At 42.9% G+C, this 26184-nt stretch overlaps 1 protein-coding gene across 8 annotated transcripts in view; it reads left to right on the plus strand.

The window, feature by feature from the left end:
• The first annotated feature begins 1009 nt into the window (after window positions 1-1009).
• dtnba (dystrobrevin, beta a) overlaps window positions 1010-26184 on the plus strand; it is a 41736-nt gene continuing 16561 nt past the window's right edge. For 3 of the 8 annotated variants that reach the window (XM_072677716.1, XM_072677732.1, XM_072677741.1), the window contains exons 1-10: window positions 1343-1376; window positions 16277-16325; window positions 19948-20015; window positions 20137-20217; window positions 21669-21882; window positions 21962-22047; window positions 22429-22583; window positions 23822-23927; window positions 24181-24347; window positions 24626-24750. In XM_072677716.1, coding sequence (XP_072533817.1) covers window positions 19949-20015; window positions 20137-20217; window positions 21669-21882; window positions 21962-22047; window positions 22429-22583; window positions 23822-23927; window positions 24181-24347; window positions 24626-24750 — 1001 coding nt within the window. In that variant the 5' untranslated portion in view covers window positions 1343-1376; window positions 16277-16325; window position 19948. Of the gene's footprint in view, window positions 1377-16276; window positions 16326-19947; window positions 20016-20136; window positions 20222-21668; window positions 21883-21961; window positions 22048-22428; window positions 22584-23821; window positions 23928-24180; window positions 24348-24625; window positions 24751-26184 lie in introns of those variants that run through there. The other 5 variants (XM_072677708.1, XM_072677748.1, XM_072677724.1 and 2 more) reach the window with 5 other exon arrangements.

Raw genomic sequence — 26184 nt, forward strand, 5'->3', positions numbered from 1 at the left:
TAGGTCCCATCTGGGCTGTACACTGCACTTGGGGACTAGATGGGACCCCTATGAGATTAATGTGGGAAGCCCAACTGGGTCCCACTGGGTCCCCATGTACAAACACACTCAGAGCCCATGCCCACCTGAAACCCACCTAGCACCCAAGTGAGGCCCAGGTGAGCATTAGGTCGTTGCATTAGTCTTGATGAACTAGGACTGGTGTTTCAAGGAGGATTCCTGGAGGGTCGCCTGAGCATCCCACACTCTCTCCACCAGTACAGGTGTGGTTAAGCCTGCATGGTCCTGTTCATCGACCTGCTACTATAAAACCCTTCCCTTTCAAGTAATAATGGATATTACAAATATTTAAATGAATAATATGAAAGCTAACATTTTTATTTCTCTGTTTCTATTGTGTTATTCTTATTAATGTCCAAATAAACCGCTGCTTCTACAGTAATGCGTCCAAACCCATCGCTGAACACAACTGACGAAAGAGAGAGAGAGAGAGAGAGAGAGAGAGAGAGGGAGAGAGAGACAGAGAGGGAGAGAGAGAGACAGAGAGACAGAGAGAGAGAGAGAGAGAGAGAGAGACAGAGAGGGAGAGAGAGAGAGAGACAGAGAGGGAGAGAGAGACAGAGAGAGGGAGAGAGAGAGAGACAGAGACAGAGACAGAGAGAGCCACAGAGACAGAGAGGGAGAGAGAGAGAGAGACAGAGAGAGAGAGAGAGAGAGAGACAGAGAGAGCCACAGAGACAGAGAGGGAGAGAGAGAGAGAGAGCCACAGAGAGGGAGAGAGAGAGAGAGACACAGAGAGAGAGAGAGACAGAGAGAGAGAGCGAGAGCGAGAGCGAGAGAGAGAGAGAGAGAGAGAGAGAGAGAGCGAGAGCCACAGAGACAGAGAGAGAGGGAGAGAGAGACACAGAGAGAGAGAGAGAGAGAGAGAGAGCCACAGAGACAGAGAGAGAGAGAGAGAGAGAGAGCGAGAGAGAGAGAGAGAGAGAGAGAGAGAGAGAGAGCGAGCGAGAGCCACAGAGACACAGAGAGAGAGAGAGAGAGAAAGCACGGGTTAGTTGGTAGTCCTTCTTCCCCCTGATCAGTGTGTGCCCTGTGTGTGTGTGTGTGTGTGTGTGTGTGTGTGTGTATAAGAGATCCAGCATGTTGAGTCTGCGCTCCGTGTCCCCAGTTCCCCGGAGCTCCCGGCGTTAGCGCTCCCCTCTGCCGCGGCTCAGAGCGCCCTTTGCCCGGCTTGGTATGAAACCCCGAGCCGCCGCCGCTACCACCACCACCGCCGCATGCAGCCGTGCGTGAGCAGCATCGCTCTCTGCACTCCGATGCCGGAGCAGCTGGTAGCCGAAGAGCTAACTTACCTCAACCTGCGGAAATCAACGGCGGTGAGTCTACCACTGCTCCTAACTTCACTCCGGAGTTAACTCTGACTCTTTATCGGACAGAATAAAGAGAGCAGTCGGGTTCAACCTCCCCCGGCTCTCTGCTGTGCGGAGTTTCTCGGTACAGACAGAGTTAACGCTTTTTTGTTTGTTTTTAACAACATGGCCGCTCGCCTCTGCCTCTGCCTCCTTTCGTTTCCTCAAGTAAAAGCTAAAGTGCTGTTCTTCAGTTCGACTTAGACTTTTAGCTCGGTTTTCTGGCTCTTCACCTGCCTGCAGCTGCAGGTTTGATCATATTTAGAAAGCCGTGTTTCTGCCAGACCTCCTGTAGCTCGGCGCTGCACGGCCCTCAGCCACAGTGCCTGACTGAGCCGCAGAGAACAGCCCGGTCCATTCATCTGCCTGCTGTGTGTAGATCAGGGGGCTGAAGTGTTGGGGTCAAAGCTGAGTGCCCAGTTTTGAGAACGTCCCAGATGGCGAGAGCGGGGTTAGTGAGGAGTGTTTGGGATTTGAGCAATACAGGGACCAAAGGAGCAGACCTCTGAGAGGACACCTGGGACAGCTGCCAATTGTTCATGACTTATTTGGTGCTAAATAGTGCTGTTTTAATCCAAAAAATAATAATAATAATAACCTGAGTGTTAAAATCACACACACACCAGCCCTGGTAGACCACCAAAAGTGTGCTGATCCGATAAGCAGCACTTGATCAGATAAACAGATGAGCAGGGATGTGAAACTCAAACTTCAGATCTAAAAACATCCTTCCACTCAGCGCTCTGGGTTTGACAGGATGTAGAGTTGATTAGAAAGCTGCCACGTTCACACTTTTGCAGCAGATTCTGCTTGTACCAGCAGTGTAACCTGTCCAGGTTTGGTGAGCCTGTGCCCACTGCAGCCTCAGCTTTCTGGCCTCCGCTGACAGAAGTGGAACCCGGCATGGTCTGCTGCTGCTGCTGCTGCTGCTGCTGTAGTAGCCCATACTCCTGATGGTTGGACATGTTGAGATGCATTTTCTGCTCAACATAATCGTACAGAGTGGTTATCAGAGTTAACACGGCCTTTCTGCCCAATCTCGGTTGACCTTTCTGGGTAAACTCTAGAGACTGTTGCGCTGGATGGCCAAGTAGATCAGCAGTTCTGAAAAGAGCCCAACCAGCCCATTGGGTCACGTTGGTTTTCCCATTCAGACGGTGGTTGACGATTTTATGCATTGAACTGCTGCCGTATGGTTGGCTGATTAGATCATTTTATGAATAAATGGGCAGACAGGTCCAAGTCTGTGCTGCAGAGGTCAATATTTTATCCTTTTGTTTTGACCTCATACTTAAAGGTCAAAAAAAGGCTCTCAGGTTTTCTGTTGGGTGGCTGGAAGTTCCTGTTTTACTGTAAAGCAGCATTTTATGCTTTGTTCTGTTACAGGTCGGTTCAGAACCTCATAATCGTTGTGCAGAATAAAACAGTCGAGGGAACAAAAGGAACGGCCTTCATGTTTATGTCCGTCGTCCTTCTGAAAGCTGCAAACTGTGAAATCTGAAATGTTTGCCATGCATTTACCATGGGTAGTTGAGGCTGTTGCTGATGTCCAGTAGTCTCATTTTCTGCCCATCAAATTAAAACCCAACCCCAGATTTTTGCATATACTACATTTATTCGTGTACTGCACCCAGCAGCATTTTCAAAAGTCTCTGTTATAGCTCGGAAACGGCAGAGTAGTATGAGCACCAGCTGCAAACCTGGCAAACGTGAATCTTAATCTAACTAAATCTTAATAGCGTGGTTGTAGTCTGAGCTACCAGCAAACAAAGGGACTAGAAAACCTAGGAAGATCACACTACGAGTGTATGTGTGTGTGTATGTGTGGTGGTAGGGGGGGAGGTCCTTGTGTAAATCAGCCTGTTAATGATTACCTATGAAAGTTTTGTCAGTGTAAAGAGAGGTCTGTGGGACTTTTTCACACGGCCTGCCACTCCAACCACTCTGGTTTGCAGGATAATCCAAGTTAAACGGACCTGTTACGATTTTGTTTACAGTCGAGAGAAGTTCAGGTGGGTTCACGAGATTCTGCCTCGTGTCAAGGCCGGCACTAAAAGCACATCGCAAAAAACTAATCTTGGTATGGAGCGCTTGATCTGGTGTTTGTTCAGATCAGACAAATACTTTTGAATAGACCAGAGCAAAGCAAGATAAGAAGTGATGCTCAGCCCCACCACGGCCCTGCCCTTTATTTTACACTGCACGCTCATTATCCAGTAGACAGGTTTAGCATATAGACCTTAGACCTTCACAGTGTCACTTCATAGTATGTTAACAGTAGTTCTGCTAGTTGTCATGTTTTTGAAGCAGGATGGAAAAGAACAGGGGCAGGTGCAGAAAACCACTGCAGGCGGAGGTACCTTTAACAGAGCGGATGTGGTTTCACATTCACACGTTATATAAGTAGGTTGGCTCTTTAAAGTGTAACGCAGTGTAACTGCCGCACTGTAAAGACAGTGCTCCTAGCTGATCTTCACTGAGGACCAGCAGGGATGGTTTTCTCTGAAAGGGCCTGAGCTGAGTCCTGGACTATGGAACATTTTAATGGTAATTCAAAAGAGATGTTGTATTTAAAGTTTCTGTCCCCTGGTTTTAAATTTTAAAGTATTTTCGTGGATAAACATGTAACATATAAATGTGTTTTTTTGTATGTTCAACATTTATTTATTTACCAACATCACATATAAACAGAGGCATATAAAAGTTTGTATTATATTTCTGTTACTGAAGTTCAGAACGAACCTGTTCTGTGTATGAATCTTGGATATTTGAGTATACTCAACCTTGACACTTTTATCTGTGCTATGTTCTTCATACTGGTATTAGCAATTAGTACGCTTTCGGGACGCACCCTGTGACTCTTCAAACCTTCAGTCAGCAGCCATGTGCTGGCCTCTAATCAGCTACCTGGCACTCTGTACATTAAAATAATTTATACCCACAAAGCAGGAGAAGGCTATAAGAAGACGTAGAAATGGTGTGGGGTAGCCGTTTCTGTGGTTCGTAATGTAATTATGAAAAGGCAATTAACACAAACAGTGTAGGTAAAGCTGAAGTCTGTAAGAAAATGAGATGTCAGTCTACAGGGTTGCTAGAAACTGAAAATCCCTGTTTCTAAACATCTAAACCTTTAGAAATCAAGTCCAGTGGACTGGTGAGGTTAAAAGTTTTAGTAGTTTTACTTGCTTGAATATTTACAGAAAAAGGTGTTGGTATCTGCAGCTAAAATACACACACACACACACACACACACTAGGTGTTTAAGTGTTGGCACAGCTTCTAAATGTTAAACCAGCTAGGATGATGTACGTGTTAATGTCAGGTACTTATGATTCACTGTACTCCTGAGTGTGTGTGTGTGTGTGTGTGTGTGTCTGTGGGGGGGGGCTGGTGGGGCTGGGGGCGGGTGTACATGGCTTTAAGATGTCCCTGAAGCAAGTAAGCTTTCTGAAAGAAAACTCTCAGTCATGTGGCTCATTATCAAGTCTCTGTCTCTCTCTCTTTGTCTCTCACTCTCTCCACCCCCCCCCCCTCACCCCCCCAAACACACTCACATACATTAGCTCGAGGTGGAACTGTAGTGAAGCTTGTACTCACCCTTATTCTGGGTCTCTCTTTCTCTCTCTCTCTTTCTCTCAAACTAACTCTGACACGGTTTTGACCTGCGGAACGTGTGGAATGTTGGTACCCCACAGAATGACATTCAACCTGCCTGCTACACACACACACACACACACACACACACACACACACACACACACACACACACACACACACACACACACATATATATATACACTCATACACATGAATTGACATGGAATGACCTCACCCAAAATTAGTTCTTCAGAAATTGTCATCTGACTCTGGCTGACCCTAAAAGGTGTGTGTGTGTGTGTGTGTGTGTGTGTGTGTGTGTGTGTGTGTGTGTGTGTGTGTGTGTGTGTGTGTGTGTGTGTGTGTGTGTGTGTGTGTGTGTGTGTTTTAATTAGTTGATGATGTTGACAGCAGTGGTTATTCTGTGATGTGCTGTATTGCTTGACTGGTACTGGTCAACTTGAAACCCGGACCCACTGCTCCAAACACACAGAGAGAGAGAGAGAGAGAGAGAGAGAGAGAGAGAGAGAGAGAGAGAGAGAGAGAGAGAGAGAGAGAGAGAGAGAGAGAGAGAGAGAGAGAGAGAGAGAGAGAGAGAGAGAGAGAGAGAGAGAGAGAGAGAGAGAGAGAGAGAGAGAGAGAGAGAGAGAGAGAGCAGGCGAGATGTATAGTCTGAGGGGGAGTAGAGTGGACAGTCAGAGAGACACAGGCTGAGTGAGAGAGAGAAAGAGTAAGTGTGTGAGAGAGATGGCACACAAGAAAGACAAAAATTTGCAGCATAGAACAAAAAAAACCTCAGACAGGTTTGATATCGGTGTGTTTTTCGAGATACTAAGCTAACACTCCAAACAAACACTGGACCTGGACGGTCACCGGCTGTTACTAAAAATAGCCGCTCCACCTTTCGGCTCAGTGGGGGAGTTTATTTTTGTGTTCGTAGACTAAAGTAACTCACAGCATGGTCTAGATCACATCCACCTTTGTGGGAGTGGTTTAGGGCTGTTTCCGACAGAATCAGAATTGTCAGTCGACTGTTGGTTCATAGTTCTTTTTGCCTCATATGTGAAGATGCTTTTAAAAATCAGGAGGAGAGAGGCTGCGTATGTTGAAAGACTGCAGGCTATTTTAATTAGCTACATATAACGACAGGCTGCTGTATAGATTTGGGAACATCAAGACGGGCAGCAGCATGTGTTTATGTTTAAAAAAAAGCCTAGTTCATTTTTTAACATTTAAAATTGCTGTTTCAACAGGACCAGCCTGCTTCTCTATTTCTCTTTAAACATAACAACTCCATAAATAAATTAGAAAAATTGAGATTAATAGAAAAATGGTGGGCCTGACTGAAAATTTCGTTAGCGTCCACTTTGAAGAAAGATCTTGTCTTATACAGGCTTATTATTGTAACTGTAGTTTTCATTAAATATAAATAAATCTTAGATATAAACAAACACATTTCTAAGATGCTGAAATATTAAGATTAAAAAGCAAGTGTTTATCTATAGCAGCTTTTCGGGTCTAAAATGAAAGACTGGCCTGGCCCTGTAAGTAGACTTACTGTCTGCATTAAACCTGCCCAGATAATTGGGGAATGGGCGCCTGTAGCAGCTTTGACCCGTTTCGAGTGGTGTACCGTGTTCCATTGTTGAATGATGAGCAAATTCTTGCAGAAAGAGTCCGCATTTAAGTTTGTTAGCCTCCATACTTTAGTTCTTTTCTGAAACATCGTTCACCTCAGCTTCAGCTTGCCTTAACAGCGAACCACAGTGCAGGTTGTCATGTAGAATTTCCTTTAGCAAGCATCCTAGAATATGCAAATATACTTGTGATTCCTGTTATTTCTAAATAAATAATAAAAATCAATTGTTAATAAATAAAATTAGTTATTTAATATAGATAATGGGAATCGCAATAATAATTCTACATCAAAATGCTGATGATTCGACTCGTTGACATGGCAGGGGCAGCCAAAAGAGTGGTTTTACAGTGCTATGATAGGTTACAGTCCAAGTCCAGTGTGAGTTAGCAGCGCTAGCCAGCAGTGTAAACTAAGTGTAAACTAAAGTATCACAGGTCGCATATTAAACACGTCTTGGCTGACCGACTACACATTCAGAGTCAGTGATTCTTCAGTCTTTCACAATTCTTTGATTTATCCTTTAACCTAAAGGTGAGGACTGGCCAACAGAAAGATCCCTCAGCTGTTCTCCTATTGGACAGCGTCTTGGTTAGCCCCTGGGTTAAAGTGTGAAACCCTGCTTCATGAAATGCCCCTCAGGTTATTCTCAGATCCTACACAACCGCAGAGTCCGGTGGTGTGGGCAGCGGTGTGCACCCGCCGCTGTGGGTGTTTGTGTTTCCGTAGTGTGGGACTGTTTAAACAGCGAGTTGATCTTTATTCTGTGTACTGTTTCTGTGTGTGTGTGTGTGTGTGTGTGTGTGTGTGTGTGTGTGTGTGTGTGTGTGTGTGTGTGTGTGTGTGTGTGTGTGTGTGTGTGTGTGTGTCAGCCTGTAGGCATCCATCCTTACTTGCTCCTGGGGCCAAGGGGAGTGGACGCATCTCATGTGTCTCACACACAGATGCCTAACCTGCCACACACGCACACACACAGTCAGTCTTGCAGTTCCCTGCTGTCCTGCAGTTAAAGTGTCTGAGACTGAGGTAAATGGAGCAGCTTCCATAGACCCACTCTCATCTGCTGCTTATAGCAACAGTCACTGAAATAGAGTGAGTGGAGGAAGTGAGAAGGGCTGCAGTCAGCTACAGCATAAAGACCCCAGAGGAACACACCACCCTTACCGAGCGAGCTGATCTCCGGTCAGTTTTTGCCTTTTATATATATATATATCTTCATGGCTGCTCTGAAAATTATAATACTGTGCTTTAGCTTTTGACCTTACATTTACATTTACAGCATTTAGCAGACGCTCTTATCCAGAGCGACTTCGCTATTTACTATTTACAAGTCAGTATGGAGACCATAATACTCTACTCTTTGCACTTAACTAAGATACTACACACTCTTAGCAAACGTAGTGCTGTCTAGGGTTTTGTTTTGAACCACTGAGTCAAATAACGAACCACTTACAAAAGCTTTTCCTCTTATTTAACTAGGCCATTTAATTCAGTCCTTCGAGTTGTCGTAGTTTTATGCTTAACCGCTGCCTTGAAAAGTCCTTTTTTGAGATTCATGAGTCACTAGGTGTAAATATTCAAGTGTAGAAATGTACTATTACGTTAAACGTCAGAATTCTGAAGACGGTCAGAATACTCCAGTTCTAATGACTTTATAGGCTTAGGAAGTATCCGACGTCCTTAAATGACAACTGGAGTTTATGTAAAATGGAGTAACTAAGTCAGTAAGTATGTTAAGTAATCTGTCAGCTCTTTAGTTATTAATACATACATACATTCTGAAGTTCACGATTAAAAGGTAATATTTGTCGGGTTTCTGTTAGTTCCCCCCAAATATCTTAGTGTATACAAGTGTAAACAAATATACTAATCTCTTGTATAGTGCCAGTGATCCTACATTAGGCCTGCCATAATAACTGCCATAATAAATGTTATTGACTTGTCGTACAGTATATGGACGTGACCTTGATAATATTTGCTGACCTCGATATTGCGCATTGTGTTGACTTGAGTGTATTTTAGCCAGTATTTTAGCTGCTCTGACCGCTCATCTGCTCTCTGGCGGAGGCAAGGACGAGCCTGTGAGCTGACGGCGACATCTATGGTGTAGAGAAACAAATGCATCAATTAAATGCATTATGTGGACACCTGCTCTTACAGCGTTTCTTCTGAAATCAAGGATATTATCAACCTGTTCTCATCTGAAAAGCCATTATACTAGATGTTGCTTAACTCTGTAACGCGGCTGTGAGAAAGATTTGATTGCATTTAGGCATGGTAGCATAAGTGAGATCAGCTACTGATGTTGGATTAGTACTGCTACTCCAGCTCGTCCCAAAGGTCCTGGGTGGAGCTCCATTACTCCAGAGAACCCAGTTCCACTGCTCCACAGCCCAATACTGTGAGCTTTATACCCTTTATTCCCTTCTAGCCCACACTCGGCATTGGGCACATTGACCTTTGCCTCATATGTGGATGTTAAATTCCCTAATAAGAAGGGGTATCCACATACGTTTGGACATTTTTGTGTATGTGGCACCTGAAGAGGTAAAGCACTGCATGAATGGGAGTGGAAAAAGGGAGGGAGAGATAGACAGAAGGCTGGGAATACAGGATTATGGGCGGAAGTAGAAAATGGGCTGTGAAAAGGTGGAGAGGAAGAAAGGGAGCATGGAACGAGTGAACAGGTTGGGTTTTCCCAGCCTGAAAGCTTTTGTGGTGTTCCCGGAGGGAGTTATCGGATTTGCTCCAAGCAACCGACATCAGAGAGCGGGGGAGGTGAGAGAGTGAGAGGAAAGAATCAAAACTGACAGCCTCTCGGTTTCGTCAGCACTTCTTGCAGAGACTGTGTTGAAATGGCTTTGGCGAACAAAATGATGTAATCACGGACAAAGTGAATAACCACGAACATCACGCACATGACGGCTGAGCCAACCGAGGAACATGCCACGTGCTGCATGTATGACGAGTGTAGAACATCACCGACGTTCAAACGCATCCTACTGGAGTGCCCAGCACTCAACTCCAGGCTGAGAAGCCTCCCAAGACCTGAGACACTTACACCAAGCTATAATGATGAGATCCCGACTACACATATGGAATTTGATGAGCATGTAGACTGCAGACTGTGTCCCCATACATTTCCCTACTAATTATCTGGATTTAGCCGTGAAAAAAACAACAAGGCTTTTGATCAGTTTGTGAAAAAGAGGTGGTACTTTGCAGCAATCAATTCTTTTGAAGTAATAATTGTGATTTTTTTCATATTAAAAGCATCGTATGCCTCAGATATAATGACAATATAGTACCAATAATATCACAATGCACTTTAAATTATTTAGAATATTGCAATTGAAATATGAAAAATTAAACCACTGTCTATTGCTGGCGTATTCACTCAAAAATGTAATTGAGGACATGTAGATTTCTCGTGACTAAGTGATTAATCTCTGACCCTAGATGCAGTCAGTCAGTCAGCCAAGACGAGGATTTGTCTGTGCCGTACAAACGAAGATATGGAGGCGTTTTAAGAGATGTATTTACAGGGATGAGATTGGTGACAGTCCGTGTCCTGTGTTTGGTAGCAATGTTAACCTAGCATCTCCAGTTCTAAACTATGGAAGCATATGCCACTTACCAAACATTGGCAGCAAACGTCTTGGGTTCAAACCCAATGTGGAAAGCTATTTAACTGTATAAGCACAATTCCAGCTGAACCTTTGAATCCAAGCACATTACACCATCATGGTTATTAGAACAAAGACCTGTGACATATAGACATACTTTTAGCTTTACAATGACATTATGAACATTTTGTAATGAATAGAAGTAACACAGAGTGCTACAATATTTACTTGAGGCAGAGTTTCTGCTGTTTGAGTCAGTAGTAAGTCAGTGAAACAGGGTTCGTAATCGAAATCCAGTACTGAATAGTCTTTGAAAAATAACAAAATTGAAAAAAAGTACTTAACAGTCATGAAAAATATCATAATGAGCTCCTGTCGTCATTTTATGGAATAATATCAAACCGTAAAAAGACTTTTACAGTAGCATACTTTTTCACATGGCCAATCGCTGCCCGTATTTCATATGACCATGCACAGTTTTGGCCGTGGTATCATGAACGTACATTATGTTGTTAACTAGCTAGCCTGGACAGTCTCTCAGCTTCTAGCCCGTTATGGGAAAATTACAAGTTACGGGAACATTTTTGATTTTGGTACTTGTCAAGTTATAGAAAGTCCTTGGATTTGAAATTGGTCGAGGTGTATTAACCCTGGTGTTTACTACAACTATTGGGAGCATAAAATTAGATATAAAAGTATATCACACAATAAAACCGTTAGAAATGCAGCATTAGATTATGGGAATCTTATTAAAAATCATTATCAGCCACAAACAACTTCATGTCGCTCGGGCCCTGAGACATTCACACACACAGACTTACCATCAAAATCTTGCCGGATTATCTGAGAATTGTCCCTGTTGGTTTACAGTTAAAGGAAAAGTGCAAAATCAAATGAGCAAATGTTCAACCAATGACCACAGATGCGGTCGATCAGCCCAGATTTGTATATATGACCTGCGGTTCTTCACTCAAGGAGCGAGCTACTAGGCTAATCTTGCTAAGAAACGCTGACCTTATGAGACCTCATGAGTCCGTTTTCTAGCGTCAACCTCTTCCATCAAGAATACTCAAGAATAACCTCAGCTAGTTTAAATAGACTAAAATTCAGAGATACCTCTAAGCTTAGACCCTACACAAGTCAATATGAAGACCATAATACTCTACACTTCACCCAAGTACTTTTGTTGGGATCATTTTGCTAGCATGTGCGGTTCAGCTGAAGAAGCCTCTCTGTGTGTATTGGTGGGAGTGGATTAGCATGCTCCTGCTACGTTTGCCCTCCTGCAGGTTAAGCTAAGCTAATGTTACTTCTCCTGGAAGTGAGTTGGCGCTCGGGTCGTAGTGTTTGCGCTGGAGGTAGTTATCAACTGATGTGCTAAACAGTGCTAATTGGGATAGGAGGGCTAGAATGCCAGAACCACGGTTGCTATGAGTTACCAAACGTCTGCAGAGATCAGTAGGATTCCGATCTTGTCATTCATCAGATCAAAGCTTGGCGGTATTTCAGTGCTCGTGTGTTGTTGTCATACACTGTAATGTCCAAGGGGTTATGGACATATAGGGTAATGCGCACACACACGTTCTTCTGTAATTGTTTAGCAATTATCGTATGTTGTTATATATATGTGTGTATGTGTGTGTGAGTGTGAGAGAGAGTTGTATGAGAATAGGTTCAGCTGTTGCTGAGATGACGTGGTGCAGGATGGGGCAGTGGGCCGTTACAGGAATAGCGCAGAAGGGGTCACGCACATTTCCATCACCCACCCTACACGTTTCTCTGAGCTTTACTAAGGCTGTGGCTGATAGGGCTTCCTCTTTGTGTGAGGAATCCATATCAGTGTGATGTGATTTCCTCTACAGTGCACTATAGAGTACTTCAGCCAGTTTTCTCTCAGTCTCTCAGAATTGCTTTTGGGTAACTGCACATCTCCCACAGCCCCTGTTCGTACCCCGTTGGTCACTACATAAGCTAATGTGGACCAGAGTGCACTGCGAGTTACTGCAAAATGGGCATCATATTGATGCTGATTGCCGAAACACTGGTGACGCCAGCAGAAACACTAACTACAGATTAATGCCGTCATTGAACAAGAATTAAACATTGTACCCAGTCAGGACTTTACTCGCTTCTCATCCTGAACTTTTTCAAACTCTACACCCTTCAGTTCTGATTATGATGAGGTGTCTCATTTTTTATTCTTTTTCTGATTCATATGTTTTACCGCCGTTTAGTAATACTAAACATTCACACATATGTCGCACAACACAAATGAGGCAGTAGAGATCCATTTTGACTTTATTATTTAGTTTATTATTTATAATAAATAATACTAAACACCAAACGTGTGGTATGTGAACAAACTATGGTTGCTAAGCGACACAACAGTTCTGATAACCACATTGCCAAGCAACAGAATGATTTTGATAGTTTAGTGCAGATAGACAGAATTTTTATTTTATTAATATATATGTGAATCTGGAAGATATTATTTACATTGTGTCACAATTTTGTGAGGGACCAGTAGAAATGATCTAAAATAAATAAAATCTTTTGATCCTTTTTATCACTAACTTCCATTGAAGTTAGTAATAAATAAATAAGTTCAAGATTTTTTTTCCTTCTTCTGTAACGGCGATGAATTGTAATCTTATATAAATACATGAATAAATAAACAAAATAATATTAACAGTAATATCAGTAATAATCACTATAATGTTACAAAAATAATATGACAATGACAAACACGTCTTCTAGCTATGTAGTTTGTTGACAAGCTATGGTTGCTAAGCAACATAACAGTTTTTATAACCTGGTGTATTAATAGAGAGCTCAGTTGATAGGAGGACTGTCTGATATATATTGCTGGAGTATGGTTAATGCTGTTCACCCACCTGTAGATGTGTGTGTGTTTACACATTAAGCTTAAGTTACTGCTTCTTTACTGCTGTGTTTTGTCACCATATGGCTCCAGAGGGCGCTCTTCTAGAACAAGGATCTGAACTAGATCAGGCTTAAAACAGCCAAGACTCAATTCAGTAAAATATGCCTGGATCAGTTCTGATCCGCTGGACCTATAATGCAGTAAAAACATGCCGTTTCCTCCAGTCCAGTCCATACATGCAACCTGAGCCGCAGAAGCAGGCTGTTGGGAATTCACTGTGTTTGTAATGTCAGGAAAACCAACACATTTGCCTGTCTTCAGCTATTCAGCCCACAGAAGTTCAGCCCCGCCCATTCACACTGAAGTTCTGATCTTAAGTCTTAGTGGGTGGGCTTCCAGTCAGTGAGATTGACTCCTCACTTTCCCTGTGTGTGTGTGTGGCATCTCAGTCATTTGTCATCTGTGTTTTTGATTAGACTGCTGACCACTGTGTTATTTATGTGTGTTTTTATATGTCTTCTGAAACAGTGCCGCGGCATCTTGATCGCTAACCTGTTTATGTGTGGGCTATTTGCAGTTCGTTATGTTCATCAAGAACACAACAAACATGCGCTATGTGGACAAAAGTATTGGGACACCTGCTCGTTCATTGTTTCTTCTGGAATCAAGGGTATTAAAAAGAGCTGATCCTGCTTTTCTTGGAGTAACTGTCTCTACTGTCCAGAGAAGAAGGCTTTCTACTACATTCTGGAGCACCGCTGTGAGGATTTGACTACATTCAGTGAGCGTTAGTCAGGAAGTTGGGTGATCACCAAGCCACCTCACCCCCAACTCCCCAAATCCTCCCAAAAGTATTGGATGGAGCACCATCCATCATTCCAGACAACACAGCTTCACTGCTCCACTGTTCCATCTAGCCTATGCCTGGCATTAGGCACGGTGCCAGTAGGTTCATGTTTATCTGCTCCAGAGAGTCCTATTTTATTGGCGATACCTTTCTACAGGGACTAGACAAGCTGTGCGTGTGTGGGTGTGAGCTTAGAGTAGCTGGATGTTAAATACCAACCAGTGTGATGTAATCTACATGGAAATAGAATTAGCTGATATTAATTCAGTCCATTTGTAATGAATAGAAATATGTTGTGATAATATGTATATTATGCATCCCTTGTATCCATATGGCCGTTCAGTCTCGGTCAATTATGTGTATTACTGTTAAGGTCTGCATTGAACCTCATGTATGTATTAGGGGTGGATAGTGTGCCAGTAGGGTACTTTTACTGTGATGAATAAAAATTCCAGGTTCAGAATAGAGCCTGTCTTGATACATATATCATTTTCTGGCAGATTTAGATGTCCTGCAGATTTGAGAGTATCTACATGAATATCCATGTACTAGAACTGCACAGAAACAAGTAGCTGATGGGATGGCGGCCCATTTTGACATCATCTTATATTATTATTTGTTCCGTTGTGCCTGTTGTTTACTCCTCTATTCCTACCTTGTTTTTTTTTTGTAAAAGTCCATTAATACTTTTTCTAAACACTTTTTAAAACATCAGAAAAAAGTAATGGTGATAGAATGCTTTATCTCAATTTATTTATTTATTTAAAAAAAAAAACTATCTATAGTGGCCATTTCGCTCGCTATGAAAGAAACTGTAGAATTTGAACTAAATCTTTTCCTTGTTGACTGTCTCTTGTGTCGTTTGAAGGAGCCGGACAAAATTGTGAGCATAACAGTAATTATGACAAGCCGAGGCCTCAAATCTGAGATTTTAGCAGGCTGGAATAAGCCAAAAATTGGATTTGCTTCTTTTTGTCAAAGGAAAAACATTTGGCTCCTCCAAAATGTGTTTATATTAAAACACTGACTTTTTTTTTGAGATTTGCTCTATGCACTTTTTGTTAGAGAGCAGATTTGTTGACTGTAAATATTGCAGATTTGCCTAAAAGCTGCAGTAGGCCTTTAAAGTTTATATGCTTGAGTTAGAAAAGAAATCAGACAGACAAAAGATTCTGTCTCTAGATACAACAATTCAACAAAGCTGGGCTCGCTTTCGTCAGCGTGGTTAACTAACCGTACCTGGGGCCACAGAACTGTTCGTTGGGAGGTCATAATGAATTGGGGATCCACTGATTGGCTCCGTATTTGAGTCACCTTTGTGCGCAATGTCCTGGATCTTTCTGTTTCCAGCACTGAAAATGGCGGCGAGTGTATCTAATACGTACAAGAATAATAACACTCCTCAAGTGCGCTCACTACATTAGCCTAGAGGTTGTAGTGCAGGACTAAAGAGCGAAACTGTCACGCAGTTATTACAGGAAGCCGTGCTGTGATGGTGAAATAGTGGCAGATCCAATTGGTGAGTAGTTTGTTGTACAACAGCCTCTGTGTCTTTTTTGTGAATTTTAGGCCGGAATATTACGTCAGGGCTGTGGTAAAACAGTGATTGAGGAATCGGACAGTGTATTCCTCACACACATTAGGTGTAATACCTTTCTATGATGTAGACAAAGTCATTCAGTTTAATACCTCTTAAAGCTCCATCATATCCCGCTTCACTGTTTAAATATCCATATCATTTAAATTATTATTTAAATTATTTATATATTATTTAATTATTTATGTATGTATAAATTATTTATTAATAGAATTATTATTATTTATTTTTTTTAGATCTGTTTCTGAATGAATATTTTATTTGTTTATTTATTTTTTAACTGAACAGGGACTCCGGCCCAGTGACTTTACTAATTGCATAGCTCAGCACCGTTGCTGCCGTGTTTCATGGATCTGGCTTGAAGGAGCTTTAAACTCTTGTTTTCGTGGCTGTGTAAGACTTTACGGGCAGTGCTGCATAAAAGGACAACGGGCGAAAGGAAAGAACAGCGGCTGGACGTGCTGCTAACTGAGGCCACACAACCTCTTATGTTCCACTCACTGTTGTGTATGGCAGTGTTCTTACCCAGGCAGCGGTTTCTGATGTTTCAGTAGAGTGAGGATTTAGGGCTGTATTTGCCCTCAGCATGAGTTCCTCCTCCCCTGCTCCTTACACCTGTGTGTGTGTGTATGTGTGTGTGTGTGTGTGTGTGTGTGTGTGTGATCTCTTCTGTTTCTCAGACCCTCATCCTGGCCCCTTTGCACTAGCTGAACTCCAGCCACTAAAGAGGTAAGAAATTTGCATGCATATCGAATAGCTACGCACACACACGCACACACACACACACACACACACACACACAAGTTTTAATATGCGTTTGTATTTTCTCACTATTACATTTTGTTGGCTGTGCTGGCTTGTGTTCGTTGTATTCATTTGGAACAGTGTGTGAATGTTTTGGCTGAGTCTTCATTGGCTGTGTGTGTGTGTGTGTGTGTGTGTGTGTGTGTGTGTGTGTGTGAGATATTAGAATGTTTTATGAGCTCTCCTCCTGTGCTGAGGCTTGTGGCCTTTTGAAGGAGAATTATTTAACAGCCTGTGGAAGCACAGGCAGCTTTATATGCACGCACGCACACACACACACACAGGTCAGATTTGAGAGGGTGGGCAGGTACATTATGTTGTTGCATGTTGTAATTAAAGCTCAGAAGTGGCAGGCCTGTCTTTAATAGAAAGAGAGAGAAAACGCTCTTAACTTTAACGTTCATTTAATGAGATTTTAAGTAAGGAAGCACTGATCTGGGGATTCTGGGCCGATACTGATTACCGTGCATTTCTCAAATGTAGAAATTGAGACCTATTATACATTACAAAGAAAAGCCGTATTTACATGGGGAGGTGGGTAACTACGTAACTATTACCAGAGTTTTTCTGTGATTTTAGTCCCAGCCATCATTTTTATGCCTTTTCCCTTTTGTAGAACAAGGCATTATGCCGTATGTTTTACATGTATCCTGTAGTGAAATGACTCCACCAATGACTCCTCCCCATGAAAAAACTACTCCCATCTGAGTAGTGCTCCACACAGCATCAGCTAGTAGAGGTTCCAAATGCAGTTAAATCGATAAAATGCAGGTATGTCAGCATTACTCCTCTTCTGTTCAATAAATTTTAATTTCAAATAAAGATTTCAGATATTGGCCGATTGTACGGGGAGCACTAACGGCATAGAGGTCCCTCCCTCCACCTTGTGCCTGGAGAAGAGCAGAGTGAGTGTAGAATGGCCCTCCCTCTCTCCCACCACTCCTCTCTGTTCATATCCCAGCTTAGTAGGCCAGGCAGGGTCAGACCTCAGGGTCAGCCATGCTGTGACGCACCTGGAGCAGAGAGGGTTAAGGGGTTTGCTGAATTGTGACAGCTTAATTGAGGCAAGAATCACACTCCGTGATCAATATATATGATCAATAACCCAGCGCTCTAACCACTATGCCACAACAGTACTATTCGGATATCATTGTGCATCCCTAATTTTGTAACGAATTCTGGGCCCTTTCTTTTGGTCCTTTCATCACAACATGTTCACATAATATAGGACGGGTGGTGTCCTCAAATGGTGGAGTACCCAAAAGTGGCCTAAATACAGTATATACTGTTGGAACGGAGCTTTGACATTTTAATACGTATTTGAAAATGTCAGCTGCTCTTTATTTCAGGCTAAAAGCAGCACTAGCTTTGCCTTCGCTGTAGTGATGTTTCAGAGTGTGTTTTTCCCGACAGTTTCTTTCATCCTGGACGAGAAACTGGCCTTCTGATCATGCAGTGAGGCTAATGTTCTGAAATTGGCACTAGCCTCACAAAGCAGCCTGATCCAGCAGAAGTAGCTCCTCTGTACACTATCGCAGGGACGTGCTAAGTGACTCTCGCCGCGTTTGCCTTCCTGCAGGTTAAGCTAAGCTAATGTCAGCATTCTGGGATGAACTAACGTCTGGGTCATAATGTTTGTGCTGATGGTGGTAGTTAACATGGGACATGCTAATCAGTGCTAATGGGGGTGGAAGGAGTGGAACGTCAGAACCTTGGTTGCTGTGGGTTACGGTCTGCTGGAATGTTTTAGCACTGTGGTGTTGGGGTGTGTGTGTGTGTGTGGTTTAGCATAGAGATGTTGGCAGAGATGTTCAACCACAGGCAGATTCATGTAGAATGCTGGTTAACTCTAATGCCGGTTGATAAAATGCACTGCTCATGATATTAAACATCTGGAATTTTTGGAATACTTTTTTTTTTATATAAGATGATAATGCTTCTGTAATCTTCTCGTTAGCTATGGTATCCTTATTGCTGCACAAAGGGATCTATACAGTACTGCAAGCATACAGACTACTTTGCGGTGCTATATAAAAAGGTTCTATATGGAAATGAGCTAAAGGTTTTCCACAAATCTGAAGAACCCTTTAAGCAGTTGAGCTAGAGTTGTCATGGTTCCTTTACTGAAGATCCCTTGAAAAAAAAAATAATAAAAAAAAAATAATAGAGGTTCTTCAAGAGTGTACTTTTATTAGAAAAAGTAAAAAGAGTCCAGAGTAAAGCTTTTGATGGCTAAGGTGACATTCCAGTTAATGTAAAGAGATTTTATGGGATTTTTTTTAGTTTTTATTATTATTATTATTTTTTTTAGTACTTGGGGCACATGCACATAGATGGACGCCATGGGGAGGGGGATACATGTGTAATTTTGAGTTTTTGGGACAGTGAGGAGTACCAAAGTAAATGTAAAATTTCAGATATGAATATTTACTGGGTTAGTTATGCATCAGTCAGCCATATCATATAACACTTGCAGGTGAAGTGAACAACATTGGTTATCTGGTTGCAGTGGCACACTTTGACAAGAACCAAACAGTGATGTCTAGACGACTGGGTCAGGACATCTCCAGATCATCAGGCAGGTCTTACGGGGTGTTCCTGGTATGCAGTGGTCAGTACCTACCAAAAAGTGGACTTAGGAAGCACAACCATTGTAGAAGCTTACAGGGTCATGGCTGCTCAAGGCTCAGGGATGGACATGGGGAGTAAAGACTAGCCCTTCTGGTCCTGCAGTAAGGCTACTGAAGAGCAAACTGCTGAGAACATTCTTACCTGGCGGAGTCCATGCCTCGCCAGCCACGCGGAGGACCTACATGATATTAGACAGGTGGTTTTAATGTTTTGACTGATCGGTGTATTTAAGGTTGCCACAGACAAACATGATTGGATGAGTGGATGAGTGAATGAAGGAGCTAGAGAAATGTCGGGTGATTGAAAGGGGGGTGAACGGGTAAGGGGAACAATAGGATAAACAGTCTGAAGTCGTGACTGTGATGGATGGTGTGTGTGGGAGCGTTTCTTTTTACAATGCTGTTGCAAACTCATGTATGCCTCTTTGTTTCAGGTTATTATGGATAAGTCTCTTGGGAAGCTCTTAAATCCCCTCAGGAATGTGTGTGTGTGTGTGTGTGTGTGTGTGTGTGTGAGAGAGAGAGCGAGAGAGAAGGAAGAAGCAGTGAAACTGTGTATAAGGTTGGAAACGCAGAGAGAAGTAATCTTGGTTGTAAATTATACGTTTAGTCAGTGTACTGTGCTCTAACATGAACCCAGTGTTGTTAATGATTTATGGCATGAATTACTGAACTCTCATAGAGATAGAGATCTACAATTCATACTCCTCTTCGTGTGTATTTCTGTGTGTGTGTGTTGGGGGGTGTCAGATTCCCAATGACCTCTCGTGTTACAAGCTGTTCTAAGGGCTGTCTGAAGGTTCCTGGTTTCTACACAGGACGATCTGTATTATAGGATCTTCTAAATGAAGGAATTGCCAGCCTCTTCACTATTGTATGTAAACATCCGTCTTTCTCTGTCTCTCCGTCTCTCTCAGGATGATTGAAGAAGGAGGGAGGAGAGGAAAGACCATGGCAGAGAAGAGGCAGATTTTTATGGAGATGAGTGAGTGTTGACCTGAACCCCCTAACCCTTCCTTGACCCTTGCTATAACTGGCTACCGTGCTTTTTAAATGTGTGACCAAGCCGGGCTGCTAACCTTTTTTTTTGGCTTGTAATCTCTCAGAGACCGAGAATTTCGACACCATCCGACTCTCCACATATCGCACGGCCTGCAAGCTTCGGTTCGTCCAGAAGAAATGCAACCGTGAGTAGAGCCAAGAACACTGAAGCCCTGTCATCACAGCTAAAACCACTGTAGTGCTGGAATCACAGCCTCATGGCACTATGCGTCTGAGAACACTACGCTGCACTACATTATAGATTCAGCCGAAAATGCAACAGTCACATCAGCGCCATAATGTTTTCGTTAACTGTTCATTATAGTTGCAGTGAAAAACGCAACAATCCCAGACAAATGTTGCCTTTTTTTGTTTTAAATGTAGCTGCTAGAATTACATCTAAAACACAGCAGTCATCTATAGAAACTGTGTGGTTCTAGTAGTGCTAGCTATTACACCATTAATTAATGTTAGCCTGAATTAAACCTGCTAGCTAGAGATAGGAGTTGTTGACCTAAGTTAAGTTAAACCTATAAGCTACTGTGTGCATGTGTTAGCCATGGGTAAACATGTTAGCCAGAGCCTGGGTTAGTCTGTATTAGCTTGAGTTATTAACGCGTTGGCCCTGTTAGCTTGAATTATCCCACTGTTGCTACCTAAGCAAGTTAGCATGCTAAGCTCAAATTATTAATGGCTGGTTCAGTCAGGAACTTCTAAGCAGTCATGATACACTTAATGGGCAAAAGTTTTGAGACACCTGCTAATTCATCATTCTTCCATAATCAAGGGTATTAAAGAATTCATCCCGTCTCTACTGGCCTAGGGAATCTCTACCATTTGATTGCATTCAGCGACAAGAGCGTTAGTGAGGTCCGCATGTTGGATGATCACCACACCACCCCATGCCCAAGAAGTTCCACAGTTCCACTGCTTCACAGCTCAGTTTGGGGGGTGGGGGGCTTTATACATGGTGCAGATAGGGTCATGTTTATCTACTCCAGAGAGTCCTATTCTATACAAGGACTGGACAAGCTGTGTGTGTGCATTTGCACATCTATGTCAGCAATGGGTTCAGCTTAAAGCAGCTGAATGTTACATTCATTAGAAGGAGTGTCCACAAACACTTTTGCCGTGTGAGGTTTCTCCCAGAGTGGTTAGAGTGGTCCAGAGGCCGAGTGCAGTAAGAGCAGGAAGGGGCTGCATGATCAGACTCCTCATCAGCTGCAGTAGTCTTTCTATGCCTCCTTCTTCAGACCAAGCTGATAGGAAACGTGCACCGAAATGGACAATGAAGGTTCTACTCTGCCCTCTGGTGGAGAGCCAAATTATCTTAATATTTAAGATAAAGAATAATTCGATTTTCACTAACTATTTAATACATTTCTTTTGTTAGCATGAAGCAGCTGTATGCTATTGCTTGGGTATATTTGGCTTATGTATTCAGCTAGTCCATCAAAGTGTCCTACTTGGCACAAAGACATCTTGACTGCTGATGAGAGCTGACATGACAAGAAATGGGTACACTGTCACTAATTAAAGCTAACACTGTCACTAATATCTTCAGCGTAGCTAACATGCTGACCTTGTGTCCCCTCAGTGCACTTGGTGGACGTGTGGAATATGATCGAGGCGTTTCGGGATAATGGCCTGAACACGCTGGACCACAACACGGAGCTGAGTGTGTCCAGACTGGAGACCATCGTCTCCTCCATCTATTTCCAGCTCAACAAGCGCCTGCCCACCACCCATCAGATCAACGTCCAGCAGAGCATCAGCCTACTGCTCAACTTCTTGCTAGCGGCACATGACAGGTGTGTAAGCATATATAGTTGTATAGTGAATTATCAGTTTCGGGAGTGTGAAAAGGTTCTGACAGTTCGTGTTTTGCAGCGAAGGCCAGGGGAACATGACCGTGTTCTCAGTGAAGATGATGCTGGCTGTAATGTGTTCAGGGAAGATTGTGGACAAACTGCGCTGTGAGTATTTCCTCTAATCACCTGCCATCCGAACACTCCCCTTATTACACGACAAGACCAGTCTGTGAAGCAGCACTGCCCCCTAGTGGACTATACTTGCAATTGCATATACACCAACCTTTAGTATGGAGAGGCCTTTTTGTGTTATTTGGGTAATGCACCTAATGTAGTGCACTGCCTCACCTTCCCAGCACCTCCACCTGTCATTGAGAGAGAACGCTCAGCTAGCTGAGAGACCCTCATCAATACTAAGAATGTTTTCTGATTTACATTAAACTTAAGATCCTGGTTTTGTATCCTTGCATTAGAGGCATAAATAATTCCTTCTGTGCTTAACTGTGTGTGTCTGTGTGTGTGTGTGTGCGTGCGTGCGTTTGTTAGATATTTTCTCTCAGATTTCAGACTCCAATGGAGCGATGACTCTGTCCAGATTTGATCACTTCCTGAGGGAGGCCCTCAAGCTACCGTCCACCGTGTTCGAGGGTCCATCCTTCGGCTACACAGAACACTCCGCCCACGCATGCTTCCCCCAGCAGGTACAATTAAAATAATCCTCAAATTCAGTTAGAAAAAAGCCATTTTGGAACTTGTCCATTCTTCCCAGTGAATGTAACTCCATGGCTGCAAAATGCATGGAGGAGCATGCCATAAATCAAAGAACGCTAAATAAATGAACACAATCCATTTCAGCCTTAATTAGATATTTATCTGTATGTGAATATTTATTTACAGTAAAACTTATTATAATGAACTGAACACAGTTTAATTCAGTGTTTCTCACACTGCGCTGTAGAGGTGGGCAACGGTGGCTGTGGTGGCCTCTGTAGGATTAGCCAAGTCAGCCTGCTGATTGCTAAATTAGCGCCAAGATAAGTGCATCGTAACTCCTTTGCTGTGACTGGGTGTGCAGCACTGTGCTGTGATCAAGTGCAATTATTTACTTTGTGTTTTTACTGTTTATGGTTGGCAGATTAGCTAACTTAGTGTACTAACCACACCAAAACTGAGGACTTGTGGACACTGTTCACACCTGGTCACTTCATGTGACTGGTGTCTGGATTGTATCCTGATAAGATTTCATGCATTTACGCTTGGTAGTCAAATGCATCTCTGGTTAAGAAGAAAAATTGATTGCTCTGTGAGACTTAGGCTTATTTTGTGGCAGTTACTGACGTTTTGATTGTTCTGGGAGGGGTTGTGGTTGTTGAATGTGTGTTGGAGAGATGGATGTATTTATACTGCTGTAACATGAGGCTCAAATGCGTCTCAGACCACCTCCTGAAGTGGTTTGAGTAATGGGATTTGTAGCTGGTATAAATGAGTCTTGGGTGCGTTCACACTTGCAGTTTTATGTGGTTTGGCCTTATCCAGATATAATCCTGATACTCCAAAAGAATGAAGTAACCAGATGTTAACAGGGTCTTTTGTTGTGGTGTGGTTGTGCACCAGCTGTCAGATGACTGTGCCAGCAAACACACCTGGAGCATGGCAAATTGTGCTTTCTGAGATGCCGACTGCTGATGGCAAAGCGACATGGTTTGGGATCCCCAATGGGGTCTTTGTTGACCAGGCTTCCGGTCTATCCCCAGTCATGCCCATTTCACAAGATGACTTGTAAATGCGTAGCACGTCCACGCCTTAATTCTACTCTCTTTAATGAATTAGGCAGTTGGTTAGAGCTGTTTGAGTACTGGTAATATCCATGATGCTCTCAAAGAAAATCACTGTTGGTGATGCTGAACACATTTCTGGTCTCTGTGTGTGTCTAAAACAGAAGAAAGTGATGTTGAACATGTTTCTGGACACTATGATGGCTGACTCTCCTCCTCAGTGTCTCGTCTGGCTGCCCCTCATGCATCGCCTTGCAAACGTAGAGAATGGTAATGCACACATGCACGTGCACTATTTGTGGAAACACAAAAAAAATTCAATAATTGGAACTATTTAAACTCATACTGACACACATACCTGCAGACCTCTCACGGCCTCATGTACGCATGCACACACTTTGTAACATTTCTGACAATCAAGCTAAACAGTGTTCGATGAAGTAGTTCAAAGCAAGTGACAAAATTACAGCTCCATATTCCAGACCATTGTTTCCAATTCTCTCTCTCCCACCCACCCTCTCAGTCTTCCATCCGGTGAGTTGTTCCTACTGCCGTAGTGAAAGCATGGTCGGGTTTCGGTATCGATGCCAGCAGTGCTTCAGCTATCAGCTCTGCCAGAACTGCTTCTGGCGTGGCCATGCCAGCGGTAACCATAGCAACCAGCACCAGATGAAGGAGCACTCGTCCTGGGTGAGGATCAGTAAACCCAGTCATCACTAATCAGTGCTGGTCCTCCGGGACATTGACTCATTTATTGCACGATCACTCCCTCCTTTCCTACTCTGCTGAAGTCTCAGGCACCTCAGCAAGCTATGTACAACCTTTTTATCCTCACTGTAAACTTGTTTTGGCTTGTAAAGCACTGCATAATAGAAATAAATATATTAACATTTATATTTATATTAACGTGTGTATGTGTATGTGTATGTGTATGTGTATGTGTGTGTGTGTGTGTGTGTGTGTTACAGAAATCTCCTGCTAAGAAGTTCAGCCATGCTATTAGTAAGTCCTTTGGTTGTGTTCCGAGCCGGGAGCCCCCCCACCCTATGTATCCTGAAAACCCAGAAAGACCTCTCGATCTGTCCAACATTGTGTAAGTGTATTTGTTTGTGTATATATATATATATATATATATATATATATATATATATATATATATATATATATATATATATACACAGTCATGCCCGAAAGTATTCATACCCCTGTCAAATTTTGACTTAAATTTACTTTTATTTAACCAGAAATTATATTTTTGCCTGGAAATGACACAGGCATCTCCCAGGAGATAACACGATGATGTACAAGAGGCATCATTGTGGGGAAAAATATTTCTCAGATTTTATACACATTTGAACAAAAAGTGGCATGTCCAAAATTATTCATACCCTTCTCAATAATTAATAGAAAAGCCTTTATTGGCTATTACAGCAATCAAACGCTTCCTGTAATTGCTGACCAGCTTTTTGCATGTCTCCACTGGTATTTTTGCCCATTCATCTTTAGTGATGAGCTCCAACTCTTTGAGGTTCGAGGGTCTCCTTGCCATCGCCCTGATCTTTAGCTCCCTCCACAGATTCTCAATTGGATTCAAGTCAGGACTCTGGCTGGGCCACTGCAAAACATTAATGTTTTTGTCTGCTAACCATTTCTTCACCACTTTGGCTGTGTGTTTTGGGTCGTTGTCGTGCTGAAATGTCCACCGGTTCCCAAGGCCAAGTTTCTCTGCAGACTGCCTGATGTTGTTGTTGAGAATCTTGATGTATTGCTCTTTTTTCATGGTGCCATTTACTGCGATCAAGTTCCCTGGTCCATTGGCTGAAAAACACCCCCAAAACATTAGGTTCCCACCACCATGTTTGACAGTGGGGATGGTGTTCTTAGGGTTGAAGGCTTCTCCTTTTTCACGCCAAATGGTGCACACATCATTGTGGCCAAACAATTCAATTTTTGTTTCATCTGACCATAAAACAGAACACCAGAAGTCTTCTTCTTTGTCCAGATGAGCATTTGCAAAGGTCAAGCGGGCTTTTGTGTGCCTTTTCTGGAGAAGTGGTGTCCTCCTTGGCCTGCGTCCGTGGAACCCAGCAGTGTGCAGTGTCCGTTGAACTGTCTGCCTCGCCACCAGCAGAGTCCAGATTCACCAGGATGGCCTTGGTGGTGATCCTTGGATTTTTCTTCACCTCTCTCACTATTCTCCTGGCCAGCACAGGTGTCACTTTTGGCTTCCGACCACATCTTCTGAGATTTTCCACAGTGCGGAACTTCTTGTATTTTTTAATAATACTTTGCACTGTAGCCACTGGAACTTGAAAACATTTTGATATGGCTTTATAGCCCTTTCCTGACTTGTGAGCGGCCACAATGCACAGCCGCAGGTCCTTAGTGAGCTCCTTTGTCTTAGCCATGACTGTCCACAAACCAACTGCAGAGAGCTGCTGTTTTTCTTCTGTTGAGTTGATTAAAACAGCTGTTCCCAATGAATCAGGGTAATTAGGATGCTTTAAAACAGCTTGGACTATTTGGA

This window comes from Salminus brasiliensis, chromosome 1 (assembly GCF_030463535.1).
Source record: "Salminus brasiliensis chromosome 1, fSalBra1.hap2, whole genome shotgun sequence".
NCBI lineage: Eukaryota > Metazoa > Chordata > Actinopteri > Characiformes > Bryconidae > Salminus > Salminus brasiliensis.